At 44.6% G+C, this 14437-nt stretch overlaps 1 protein-coding gene across 1 annotated transcript; it reads left to right on the top strand.

Moving 5' to 3' along the window:
- Positions 1-380: 380 nt before the first annotated feature.
- Positions 381-14437, top strand: LOC102785869 (glycogen phosphorylase, muscle form-like). The gene is made up of 20 exons (XM_006809849.3): positions 381-763; positions 2143-2244; positions 3055-3133; positions 3209-3312; positions 3773-3904; positions 5213-5324; positions 5423-5505; positions 7963-8106; positions 8219-8311; positions 8702-8848; positions 9004-9167; positions 9257-9371; positions 9443-9544; positions 9620-9767; positions 9850-9908; positions 10402-10543; positions 10704-10911; positions 12758-12892; positions 13072-13138; positions 13225-14437. Exons 1-20 carry the CDS (start codon positions 521-523, stop codon positions 13372-13374), a joined length of 2529 nt encoding a protein of 842 aa, XP_006809912.2. The 5' UTR covers positions 381-520; the 3' UTR covers positions 13375-14437.

Here is a 14437-nt window from a genome sequence, read left to right as displayed (position 1 = left end):
GTTTTCTCTGTGGATTCATCAGTACTTGTTCAGTTCAGACACTGAATTTAGACTCAAATTTCTTCTTGGTTTGAATGCTTTAAACCAGGGACAGAAAGATCAATGTGCTCAAAGACGCACCAAATATTTTATTCTCATTGTGCGACAAGCTTCTGAAGTCAGGGTCTGTGAAGTTTGCATAGAACTGCTACATATTCTATCCATGTGCGTCTCAGTGAGGCACAGTTAAGTCAAAGTAGCCACATTTACACTGGAAGTTAGAAAAAGTATTGTTTACAGAGTTTCGTGGAGTACCCAAACAGTAAGACGAAAGTCTTCCAAGTCGCTGATTGGCCACCTGATGATACTGAGTTTTATTTTGAAACTGTCGACCGGAAAAGCTGTTTGGCTGTTCCGTCCTGACGCTCTCAGCTGTACGTGACATATTAAAGAGGCTGGAGCATCGCTAGGCTCCGGCTGAGTTCAACGCAGAGCCGAAGAAGAGCAACGACGCGTCGGGTCACACTCCGGGAGCACAGAGATGGCTAAACCGCTGACAGACCAAGACAAGAGGAAGCAGATCTCGGTGCGGGGCCTGGCCGGGGTGGAGAACGTTGCGGACCTAAAAACTAACTTCAATCGTCACCTCCATTTCACTCTGGTCAAGGATCGGAATGTGGCCACCAAACGGGACTACTACTTCGCTTTGGCGAACACGGTCCGAGATCACCTGGTGGGCCGCTGGATCCGAACGCAGCAGCATTACTACGAGAAGGACCCCAAAGTAAGCAACCGGGTGCAACGCAGTCGAGCACAGCTGATCGGAGGCCTGGGGGAAGGGAGGGGATGCGGGTTCGTGATGCGGATGTCAGCAGTGATGGCTGCGGCTCGTAACTCTTCGTATCCATTTATAGTCACGTTCGCTCTGACCGTGAGTCGTGTGTGTGTGTCGACAGCTCCGCTCTTATGAGATGTTACGCAACGTCATCTGCAGCTGTCTCACCTTCACCTGACCTCTGCTGTACCTCGCTCACTCATATGCGTCCACACGGGCGGGCTTGGGACCAACCAGACATAGCTCACGTAAACGCGTGTCCTCCATCCATCCCTCCACCCCCTCTCCTCTCCTCTCACCAAAGCGCAAAATGACCTAAAGGCCTTGAGCAGGCAGCGAGAACTGAACCCTCAGAGCTGCTGCATAGCCCCTTTTGCATTAGTACCTACTCTGATCAGCTCGCCACTGTTTTATTACCTACTGGGCTGGGGTTCCCTGAGGAGGGGGCTACCCTCACGGGCTCACAGCTCTGATAACTGCGTCACTAAGACTGCATAGCAATGCCACGGCCGGAGACCCCGCTGTGCTCCAGCCTGGCTGTTCAGACGGCTATGTCTTGTTCTCCTCCAGCTTATTAACCGGCTTTCAGGGAGGCCTTCATAGTCAAAAGATGCTGATCTGCTGTGCATAGAAGTATGAAGTGATTCTTTTCAAAGCATGTAAAATGTTAGATGATGATGATTCGTTGAATTTTCAGTAAAGAAGTTCTGGTTCTCTGGAACTGGAGGTTCAGGGTGAGCATTGCAACTTTGGTGACTTTTCCTGTGACCGTGTGGCGTGGTGCACTTGGAACAGCTGTCACATTTCTATACACTGAGTTAATGTGCTGCTGACTCGCAGCACTCTTAAAGTGGTGCTCAGTTAGACATGTCAGACATGGAGGTCAGTGTTTAACGATACATATGCTGTGACAAAGAACAAAGGAGCCAGTGTGACCTACCCTGCTGACCTCTGCATGTCTCAGTCACTTCGGTCTACACATGCTTCTCATGCTGGAGCCGTATCAGAATGTCAGAAGCTTTGTTCTCTGTACCAGACTTGTAATGCTGCTTCTCTGAAGTGAAACGGTGTCATTGCCTGCAGTAGCTCTGCTGCTGTCTTGTCCTAGAGATCACGTGGCCGGGCCATGGGGCACATACTGTGTGCTTTATTGTCAATAACCTGACTCTGTTTCAGAGTTTCATCCAGTCATATTTGTGTTGTTGCCTTTGGAAATATTTTTGCATACAGATGTAAAAGTGCAATAACTGAAAGGAAATTCAAACTACCAGCAGCTCAGGATCAGGTGGAAGTGGAATAAAAAGCCATTTCGCTCTGTTTTTTTGCAGCGCGTCTACTACCTCTCCTTGGAGTTTTACATGGGCCGTACTCTGCAGAACACCATGGTGAACCTGGCCTTGGAGAATGCCTGCGATGAAGCCACATACCAGGTGAGGGTAATACAGCACGCTTCCAACAGAAACAAAATCAAATCAACCCACACTGATGCAGAGAGGCTTCCACATCCTCAAGCAATGGCTGAATAAAGTGAGAGGGATGACCAGAGATATTATAGATTTCTAATTAGTTTTTACTTTTATTTTGACTTCCTGTTTTTAATTCAGTTTAGTTTCAGTGAGTTCATGAGTGAATCTTTAGTGTTAATTAATTTTTTATTAATTTAAATTTGAAGAAAAAAATTTGAAGATGTAGTTTTACAAGATCCCGCAAAAGTTTTTAAGTCCATGCACTTCCAGGTCAGTCTGAGACCTTGGAAACAACCATAGCAATGAGAGACGCACCTGCGGGAGAGATTCACAGATTTTTATTTAGAGCTTGGCCCAAACTATGAAGACATTAAATGAGTGCTTGGCAGTAGACGCGGTTTTTATATAAGTGACAGCCATCTGAAGAAAGTTCTTAGTTTAAGGGGTCACAGTCATCACAAGGCGTAAACTGACCTCTGGCTGAATTCAGTTGTGAGCAGCTGCAGTGCTCAGGACAGCTTCAAGTAATGATGGAAGTGCGATGATGGCAGGGGAATAAAGTCTTTCTCAGGATCTTGCAGAAGTAGATCTCTCTCTCTCTCTGCGAGTCCCAGTGCTGGAGCACACACTGATGCTTTACTGTCAATAACACTCAGCCAGACAGTGAAGCTCTAATGTTCATTGCCATTAACGTGGGAGGAGTGATTAACAGCTCTGTCCTGCAGCACTCACAGCTAATACACACCTTACTGTGTGTGTGCTCATGTTCTTTAGCTGGGTTTGGACATGGAGGAGCTGCAGGACATTGAAGAAGATGCTGGTCTAGGCAATGGAGGCCTTGGACGCCTGGCTGGTGAGCTCCTGATTGGCTGCTGACAAATGGTGATGTGAAGCACAGCCATGTCTAACAGCGCTCCCGTTTCCACAGCTTGTTTCCTGGACTCCATGGCCTCTCTGGGTCTGGCTGCTTATGGATATGGCATCCGGTATGAGTTCGGCATTTTCAACCAGAAAATTGTCACCGGCTGGCAGGTATGTCCACCCGGTGCTGTGTATGCACTTAAAGCATTTTTGCACTACAGTCATACTGAATAAGATTAGCCAGACAAAAGCGCCCTCTGTGATGGTAGCAGAGGGTGTTGCATGATGGACCCGTCACAGTTTGTTTACAAATTGTTTACACAAGATATGGGTGATGCTGATTAAAAGGAGCATTAATAGGATTATTAGGAGGATTATTCGGAGCACAGAACGTGGCAAAGTGAGAGAATTTGATGGACCATCTGTTCACTCTGTAGTCTTAGTGGAAATGGAGTTATAGTCAGAGTACCGTCTTGAAACTCCAGTGTTTGTTGTGTTTGGACAGGACGGTCTGCTGATGTAGTTTTTGTCATATAAGCAGCATATAAGTGCTCAAATATGAGACTTTGCAGGACGTTTTTCATATTTTAACTAGTTTTAAACAGGAAGATGCCATCTGGTATTTCCACAGGTGGAAGAAGCAGATGACTGGCTGCGTTATGGGAATCCCTGGGAGAAGGCTCGGCCCGAGTACATGCGCCCTGTCCACTTCTATGGCCGCGTGGAGCACACAGCTGATGGAGTGAAGTGGGTTGACACGCAGGTTGGTACCAGGTCGTTACTGTATAGTCTTAATAGAAAGTACTGAGACTGTCACATTTTCTTTGACACCTCTAATTGTGCATACTACTACTAGTATTATTATTGGGTAACAAAGACTACAGTTTAACGAGGATACGGGGTAAAGACAAACCCCTCAACTTGCTGTAATTATCTAATAGACGCATTTTTTGTTTTTTGGTTGTAGTAGTTTAAAAAATTGAGTTAAACAGTGGCTGGATCAGGTTAAATGCACTGGGACTGTATGCATTAGTAACATTTGCATGCAGCAGGTCAGTCCTGTGTCTCTAGTGGTTGTCTGTAGTCTCTCTCAGGGGTCGAGGGGGAGGGAGAGCAGATCCTCTGTTAATCGTAAGGTTGGTGCTTCAGTCAGCATGCCAAAGATCCTTGGGCAAGATACTAACCCCAAGTTGCTCTCCAATGTATCCATCACAGTGTGAAGTAGCACTTTTGTAGAAACCGCATAGGAAAAAAAGTGCTGGTTTGAATGAGGTGAGTAATAAAGTACCTGGAGTGCTCGGGTAGAGTAGAAACATGCTACATAAGAACCAGTGCATTTACCATTTAGTTGCACAGCTGATATACAGTTGAAAGGTTGGTAATGTAGTGTGAAGCAGGACTTTTTCCCACTTGGTTTATACAGTGCCAAATCACACATTTGTGTATTTGTATTGTAAGATGAAGACCTTATGATAATACAGAGAGAACCGCAACAGTCAGAAAACTCGCTGTGAGCAAGCTCTTGGTGACGATGAGAAGGAAAAACATCTTTTTAAAGTAAGAACCCTGCGGCTGAACCAGGCTCAGTGAGGGGCGTCAGTCTGCCCAGTGATTTGGGGAAAGTGGGACAAAGATGCACCGTAATCTTCAGATGTGGTTACACTCATGGCAGTAGTAATGACCATGGCAGTAGAAGAATGCAGGGTGGAGAGAGTCACGTCACTTGTTCTCTGCATCAGAGAAGGTTGAATGCAAACAACAGTAACAGATATGAATGCTTTCTGGTAGCTTCCAGCTCAGTATCTGTGCCTCGGGAATATGTGAAGGATTAGAGAGTGCAGCTCTTCATGTCTCCCCGATGAACACCTCAGTTTGCCTAAAAATGTCTGAACCCAGGAACCTTGCACTGTGGTATTCCCTGTAATGATACCTGGGACGGATGGTTTGTATTTGCCCTGCAGCCCCATCTCAGTCTAGTTGGCTTGTCCTGTGGTCTGTGACATCATCCCTGACAGTAAATCAGCAGACTGTAGTTTAAACGCTGAGAAATGATGAAGTGTGTGTGTTCCAGGTGGTTCTGGCTCTTCCCTATGACACTCCAGTCCCCGGCTACAGAAACAACATAGTTAATACGATGAGGCTGTGGTCTGCAAAGGCGCCCTGTGACTTTAACCTGAAAGACTGTGAGTACTGCCCTCTGCTCACATCACTCTGAGCAATGACGCTTTGTGAAAAGTAGAACCAGCCGACATGGACTGCTCTTCTTGCTGTTGTCCCACAGTTAATGTTGGAGGCTACATTCAAGCTGTGCTCGATAGAAACCTCGCTGAGAACATCTCCAGAGTGCTCTACCCCAACGACAATGTGAGTGGATTTACAGCTGCACTTCTTGTTTATTTGAACTTTTGCTTAGTTCACATGAACTAGTGGATGGTGCTGTGCGTGACATTGAGAGTATTTGCTCATCTGCTTTCACACACGTATGAACTTCAGCGACATCCCATTCTTAATCCCTAAAGTTTAATATGATGTCAGCCCACCCTCTGCCGCTATAATAGCTCCAACTCTTCTAAGCTTTCCTCAAGGTTCAGGAGTGTGTTTATCCCTGTGCCAGGTGACATTTTTACTTATCTGTCCAGTGTTTTAAAAGTTAAGATTGACCCAACTCCTGCAATGATTGCATTTGGGACTTGAAAATAAGCACAGGGTCTGCAAACGGCACAAAAACGTCTCTTAGTGCAGAGCAGAGATGGGCAGTAACGCGTTACAAGTAACGCGTTACTGTAATCTGATTACTTTTTTCAAGTAACGAGTAAAGTAAGGGATTACTATTGCAAAAACGGTAATTAGATTACCGTTACTTTCCCGTAGGAACGCTGCGTTACTGCGTTACTAAAACCGTGATTTTCTTGCGAGAATGTCTCATGACAGTGACGTAAGCGAGTGCGACGTGTGTGACAACAGCTGTGTGCAGATCAACAATGGATCATATATCGAGTGCAGAGAGAGTATGAGCGTGCAGCGTTTAAAGCGTGGAAGTACTGACCTTATTTTGAGTTTGATTCCGTAAAAAGTGACAAAAACATTAGTGTCCGTTGTGCGTGGGAAGAAAACTTCTTTTTACAGCGAAAAAACCCCTAAACTTCCAAGCAAGCACCGAGTAGCTACGACGTAATGGGAAACTCACAGAGAAACTGCCGTATCCTTCCACTGACCGCTGCGGCACACCTGCACCAGGATAACCCTCCGCCTACCCTACTCCTGCTTTACAGGTGAAAATAGAGCAAAAGGACCGCTAGTCTTTGACTTTATTTATTTTCTGCTGTGTTTTACTTGCATCTGAAAGAGTGAGTGTAAACACACACACACACACACATATATATATATATATATATATATATATATATATATATATATATATATATATATATATATATATATATATATATATATATATATATATATATATATATATATATATATATATATATATATATATATATATATATATATATATATATATGATGTGCTGGAATGTGCAGAAAATAGGTTTAAATGTTAAACTAATTTCTTCCAGTCAGAGAATGGTGCATATAATTAAAATTTTGCTTCATGCATAAAGTTAAAAGATTAAAACTAACAAAACAAGTTTTAAAAAGAGACTTTTCCATTCGATTACATTTTGTATGATGGATTATGTAGAAAAAGTAGAATTGGGCTGAAAGATCTATCACTTTATCGCCTATTCAGGTTGTAAATCATGTTTTTAAAAAGTAACTAAGTAACTAAGTAACTAAGTAATTAATTACTTTTGAAAATAAGTAATCAGTAAAGTAACGGGATTACTTTTTTGGGGAAGTAATCAGTAATTAATTACTGATTACTTTTTTCAAGTAACTTGACCAACACTGGTGCAGAGGTTCCCAAAGTGTGGGGCCCACCTCTTAGGGGGGGCGCCAAGCCATTGCAGGGGGGAGGGGTGCGGTATGAAAGAAAAAACAAAAAGGAACGCTTGGATGCTGCTAGCATAATGGACAGGTTTTTGACGGGGCTCCCACACAAACGCAAAGCAGGAGATGAAGCATCGCTGAATATGTTTCCAAACCAACTTCATTCTAAGCCAGCGGTCTCCAACCTTTTTTGCGCCACGGACTCTTTTGCCCAACAAAATTTTCACGGACCAGCCTTTAATGTGTCGCGGATAAATACAACAAAATAAAACTAGTACTGGTACCGAAAAAAATTATTCATAACACACGTGAAAAGACCCAGAAAAACCGAGTTAACGATCAAAACGATAACAAAATAACGCTGAAAACCGATAAAAACCCTGAAAACTATACATTTCACACCTGAGCCTCAATTCTCGCGGCCCCGAACCAAACGACTCACGGACCGGTACCGGTCCGAGGCCCGGGGGTTGGGGACCGCTGTTCTAAGCCAAAGACTAGAAAATATGGTGAAGCAAATCTTCCCTTTGATTTCACCTGCACAAGTGCCGAGGTAGGTCTCCCCTGCAGAATTGGTTTTCCCTGCGTGAGGAGCAGCGCTGGGCTCTCCAAATCACGGGCAAACAGTATCCCACATTCTTGATGTTAGCTCTTTATACAGTAAAGTTACAGTGAGATACAAATAATATCAGGCCGTTCCTGCCACGATTTGTTCCCTTGGTTCAAATCACGGACTAACCTGATGATTTCCTCCTCCTGAGCTGCTCTCTTTTTCTGTGCTTCTTCCATAATAATGTCAGCGGGTGTACCAGCAGCAGATTGATTGTAAGCATTGAGATCTGGTGTAACAGCTCTTCATACTCTCCTTCAGTTCTTTGAAGGGAAGGAGCTGCGTCTGAAGCAGGAATACTTTGTCGTAGCTGCAACTCTTCAGGACATCATCCGTCGATTCAAAGCCTCAAAGTTTGGCTCCACAGAGTTTGTGCGGTTAGATCTTTCCACACTGCCAGACAAGGTGAGCTTGCTGTCATTCTGTGTTATTTGCTTATCTTTTGTTTTTTACTTTCTCTTATTGATTTCTTCTAAAACTGATGATCATGAGTTTTCTGTTTTCTCTCCATGTGCAGGTGGCCATCCAGCTGAATGACACCCACCCTGCTCTGGCCATTCCTGAACTGATGAGGCTGCTGGTGGACATTGAGAAAGTGCCCTGGGAGAAGGTATCACATCGCAAACTCTTAACTTTTCCATCCAGTGTGCATCTGTAGTGAGTCTGTGGGACCCTAATGGTGTATTCAAGACTTCAAACTGAGCTGGAGACCATAAACTCACTGGGAAAATGTTTAGTGAGCTCTGCAAATAAGAAGTAGGTGCATTAGGAGTCGCTACCTGCCATTAAAACAGATGCAGTTTTCAGACTCTGGCTACGCTGATCAGCCCATATTTTATAGACGTTCTGGGACCGGGATTCAGTCTCATTGTTTGTTTGTGTCCTTAGCGCTAACCTCAAACCAAGTCACTGATCAGCTGGATGAAAAAGCGCTTTCACATTGGTGCACAGTTTCTTAAATGCTAACCTAGCTGCCTGTGGCTCTGGCCTCTGTGTCTAGGCCTGGGACATTGTGATCCGAACCTGTGCCTACACCAACCACACCGTGCTGCCTGAGGCACTGGAGCGCTGGCCCGTGGACCTCTTCCAAAACCTGCTGCCTCGACACCTCGACATCATTTACGAGATCAACAGGAGGCACCTGGAGGTATGAGGAGCATGTAATATTGGAGCTTTTCAGGCAATAAGGTGCCTGAAAAGCTTTGTGAGCAGAGAAAATGTGGTTCGTTCTTGAAGAATGAAACATTTTTTTTATACGCACAGCGGTGAGTAATCTCAGAGTGTTTATCTTCACTCCTCCAGCGCATCTCGAAGCTTTACCCAGGGGACACCGACCGCATATGTAGAATGTCCCTGATTGAGGAAGGAAATGTGAAGAAAATCAACATGGCTCATCTTTGTATTGTGGGCTCTCACGCAGTCAACGGAGTGGCCCGTATCCACTCAGATATCATCAAAAACACTGTGTAAGGAAACCTGTAGGAATCCAGCTGCATAACATGTTACAAAGATGTTTGGAAGTTTATCTCTGACTGGTGTTCCACGTTCCTTCCAGGTTCAAGGATTTTTACGAGGTTGACCCTCAGAAGTTTCAGAACAAGACCAACGGTATCACCCCCAGGCGCTGGCTGGTCATGTGCAACCCCGGTCTGGCTGAGGTCATCGCTGAGGTGGGTTAGTTATTTGTAAAAGTTGTAAGTCTTTGTAGAGATCTTGCCTAACTCACCTGCTTAACCTCCAGAAAATTGGAGAGGATTACATCCGTGACCTGGACAAGCTGAAGAAGCTTCTGGACTTTGTGAATGATGACGCTTTCATCCGGGACGTAGCCAAAATCAAACAAGTGAGAGCTTAAAATGCCAAAAGTAAAATGCACTCTGTTTGCATGCTTCTTCTTACACCCTGTCTGAACTTTCAGGAGAACAAGATGAAGTTTGCAGCGCATCTTGAAGCGCACTACAAGGTGAAGATCAACCCCAGCTCCATGTTTGATGTGCAGGTGAAGAGGATCCACGAGTATAAAAGGCAGCTACTCAACTGCCTGCATATCATCACACTGTACAACCGTGGGTGCTGCTGAGCTTTAACTCTGAATCCAGACTTGTCTTCTGTTTAACAAACAAATAAACAGTCTTTCTCTCTAATCAGGCATTAAGAACGAGCCCAACAAGCAGTGGACACCCAGAACGATCATGATTGGAGGAAAGGTGAGCAGCAATATTCCTAAAAGTTTAATGTGGTCAGAAGAAAGCCTGTCATGGAAGCAGTTTATTCCCACACCCCACTGCACTTCGCACTACATCAAATCCAGCCTTATCTAGTATGTGTCTGGGCCACTTTGACACAGTCAGTCATAAACATGGCTGTCCATCTGTCTGCACATGGATGTTGTTGCATCAGAGAAGCTGCTTGTAGACATCTGTCTCACCAAGCAGGACCTTTCTTCTTCTTCTTCTACACTAACCTCATTCAGTAGTGTTTATTCACCTGCAGTTTATATACTGCTGTGACAGGACAGGCTATGAAACTGTGATGATTTAGAAGCACCTCTGGAGGAAAATTGAGCATGACTGAGTTGAGCTGCACGTCTTGGACGAGTTGAAGCTAGCTGTTAGCCGCTACGAATTTAACACCTGTTTTTGAACTTTGAGGGTGTGGTGAGCCTCTTGGTTTCCCAGCATGTGCCTTCTGCGTTTCTAGGCTGCTCCAGGATACCACACTGCCAAGATGATCATCAAGCTGATCACGTCCATCGGAGATATCGTTAATAATGACCCCGTGGTGGGAGATCGCCTTAAAGTCATCTTCCTGGAGAACTACCGCGTCACACTGGCTGAGAAGAGTAATACGTTTTTGACTGTGTCTTACTGTAAATAAGTGATGTATAATATCACTTATTTACACTACAGCTGGATAAACCTGATCTTTTATGTTGGGTCATTCTCTGTTGGGACAGCACATAAAGCTGACTCGACTGTATTCCATGTGTCTCCTCTGTGCAGTCATCCCTGCAGCTGACCTGTCTGAGCAGATTTCCACAGCAGGTACTGAGGCCTCGGGCACAGGGAACATGAAGTTCATGCTGAATGGCGCCCTCACCATTGGCACCATGGATGGTGCCAACGTGGAAATGGCAGAGGAGGCTGGAGAGGAGAATCTGTTCATCTTTGGTATGAGGGTGCACGATGTGGAGGCTCTGGACAAGAAGTGGTGAGTTTTAAAATGGTCTTGGTTCAGAGGTGTGTGTGTGTGTGTGTGTGTGTGTGTGTGTGTGTGTGTGTAGGTGTGTGTGTGTGTGTGTGTGTGTGTGTGTGTGTGTGTGTGTAAATGTAGATATACATCCACAACATCAGGGATAAGTGAGATGCTTGGCTACAACAGCCAAAAGGAGACTAGAGGCCAAGATCTAGGTAGCATAGAGGGATGTTAGCCAATTTCAGTTGCAGAAAGGTAACTAAGAAGTACAGCAAAGTGTCCATACCTGAGGCCTTGGAAACAGCTGCTAAAGATTCACAGCCTTGGCCAGCCGCTTGAAGAAGTATACCTGAGAAACAATATGAGAACAGCACCACCGAGGCTGGGGGCTCTTTTCCATAGGCGAGCGGAGCAATACTGGAAGAGCATATGGGAGAAAGATGCAATGCTCAGCAGCCAGTGGATCTAAGAGCAATTAGTTACTTTATTGCTTAGTTACTTTTTTTTAATAACATGATACACAACCTGAATATAATAAGGCAATAGACCTTTCAGCCCAGTTCTATTTTGTTCTGCATAATCCATCATATAAAACTGAATCAAATGAAAAAGTCTCTTTAAAACTTGTTTTTTTAGTTTATTAGTTATCTTTTAACTTTATGCATCAAGTAAAAATTAAATTATATGCAACAATCTTTGACTGGAAGAAATGTGTTTAACATTTAAACCTATTTCCTGCATAATCCAGCAGATAAAATAATGTTTTGGGTTTCTACTCTTTCAAATAGATGCGAGTAAAAACAGCAGAAAATAAATAAAATCAAAGACTCAGCAGCTCTTAAATCTATTCTCACCTGTTTAGCAGGAGTGGGGTGGGTGGAGGTTTGCCCACAGCGGTCACGTCAGTGGGAGGATCCGGGGGTTTCTCTGTGAATGTCACATTCCTGTGACAGCGTGCTCACTGCTCGCTCAGAGTTGAAGTTTAATTTTTCGCTGTAGAAAGAAGTTTTCTTCCCACGCAGAGTGAACAGCAGACGCTAATGTTTTTGTCACTTTTTACAGAATCAAACTCAAAGTAATGTGATTACTTCCACGCTTTAATCATGGCATGGTCGTGCTCTCTCTGCACTCCATATTATGCATTGTTGATCTGCACACGTCTGTTGCTGCCACGGACGTCTTACGCTCGAAGATGTGGAGGGTGAAGGAAACAGTGGTCCCAGTGGTAATCGGAGCACTCGGTGCGGTGACTCCCAAGTTAGGCGAGTAGCTCCAGCAGATCCCAGGAACAACATCGGAGATCTCTGTCCAGAAGAGCGCAGTCCTAGGAACAGCTAAGATACTGTGCAGGAGCCTCGAGCTCCCAGGCCTCTGCTCAACTAGTTAGCTAAAGTAACTTAACCATGTAACGGGAGCTGAACAGTATCATCACATAATAATAAAACTGAAAAGCATTTTGCATCTGGGATGTTGTGCTTTTTAAAGCCCTGCTTTACCACCATGGAAACCACAGGAGTAACTTCCATCCACCGTCTGCTCTGTCCTGTGGAGCACAGCTAGCATTTCTGTGTTTTTTGCCTTATTTGATTAAACACATTTGTCGTTTCCACCTTTAGATTGAGCAGTTTTGTTGTATATGTTGAAAGTATTGTGTTTCACCATTATTGTGTTGAAGGAACTGAGGATATAGTACCTCAGTGTTTGGGCTCAGTGCTCAAGATGGGGAGCATAAACTACTCTTCTATGTTTGTGTGTCAGCATCCATCACATTGTGCTGCTGAAAGTTGATTGAAGTGTCCTGCTTTGTCGTGAGAAGACTAAACAGAAGCACCGCCCCTTTATATGATGACTCTGTCCTCAGCTACGACGCCGTGTCCTACTATAACCGTGTCCCCGAGCTGAAGCAGGCAGTGGACCAGATAGCAGGAGGCTTCTTCAGCCCCAGCCAGCCTGGCCTCTTCAAAGACCTCGTGAACATGCTGATGCACCATGACAGGTGAGCGCTCGGTGGTCCCTAAACTCACGAGTCAGTACTTTGCATTCTAACTCACACTGTAGGCTCCAGTGATGTCGTGTCATTGCTGAGCAAACATGTGACTGACTTTCCCAGGCGTTAGACACGAGCTGAAGAGTGAACAATGCAGCTCACTGTTGAAACATTTTTATGTCCTGCAGGTTCAAGGTGTTTGCTGACTACGAAGACTACATCAGATGTCAGGAGAGAGTCAGCACGCTCTACAAGGTACGCTCTGCTGCTAGTGAGGTCATGTACACAAGTATTGTCCAATAAATGGCAGCTGGCCTGTGACGCCCTCTCTGTGTTAACAGAACCCTAAAGAGTGGACCAAGATGGTGATTCACAACATTGCTGGCTGTGGAAAATTCTCCAGTGACCGCACCATTTCTGAGTATGCCCGGGAAATCTGGGGAATGGAGCCCAGTCTGGAGAAGATCGCTGCTCCGGATGTCCCTCGCTAATCCAAACTACTTTCGTCCGTAGCTCAGCACGTGGTACGGCAGCCAGAGACGAACCCTGTAGCTTCTCACTGTGCACTGTGGCATTATTTCTTTACAGTAACAATCCCTGTACAACCTCAACCACTTCCAGTTCACCCTGTGCTAACTGGAGCTGAAATGGTCCACTATGCATGTGTGACAAATTAAAGGAAAAAGCAGAACCTGCGTCTCCCCCACTGAGGGCTGTGGAGGTATTTTGCCTCCATGGGTTTGATCCACTTTTCTCTTTTTAAGGGGAAAGATTGTTGATCCTGAAAAGAGAGGGAATGATTGTTGGAAGTATGGTCTGCCATTAGTCCATTTCCAGAGAGTGGGAATCAGTGCCAAGGATTAAGGCTGTTGGCGTCCCCTTAATAAATTATTTCATCACTTGTTTTTCCTTTAACTTGTTACATGTCTTTATTTTTCTTTCTTCACCAGTAGCATTTGTATCACTTGTACAAGTACTACTAGGCATTGAGCTGTTTTATGTAAAGTGTAAACTGTAGGACGCATAACAAGTACTGTTCATTTTATTATTTTTATTAGTAGTACTTGTACTCCACAAACTGCAGATTATGAGAAAACTGGGAATGTGTTTGGTCCCTCCAGGATAATTGAGGCCTGTCTTTAACAAGAGCTAGATTACATTCCCTCCTTCCAAAAGCCAGCAGAACTGCAGATAAGCCCGAGTCCTGTCACTGTTCCTGACCAGTCACGTCTTCCATGGAAGAGTGTAGCCTCCCAGCAGTACTGTAACTAAAAAGCATGTACCCGTGTTTCAGCACATGACTATTTCACGTTCACTGTCCAGCTGCTTGTCCAGTGTTGTATGATGTTAGCTGAATGTATTCATTTGTGTGTTTATTATAGTTGAAGTTTGGTAGCTGTGGCATCCTCTCAGCATGTGTTGTCTTTGTGCTTTCGTCTGTTAGACATTGATGGTGCCTACTCTTTGCATACCTCTCTGGAACATGTGTGTGTACTCTCAGCTGTATTTGTGTGTAACATAGAAGAGTGATATTAAAAAAGCATTTATCATCAA

This window comes from Neolamprologus brichardi, chromosome 3, assembly GCF_056152115.1.
Source record: "Neolamprologus brichardi isolate AB-2024 chromosome 3, ASM5615211v1, whole genome shotgun sequence".
In the NCBI taxonomy this organism is placed as follows: Eukaryota; Metazoa; Chordata; class Actinopteri; order Cichliformes; family Cichlidae; genus Neolamprologus; species Neolamprologus brichardi.
The sequence above is the reverse complement of the archived record's forward strand: the minus strand, read 5'-3'. Positions and strand labels throughout refer to the sequence as shown.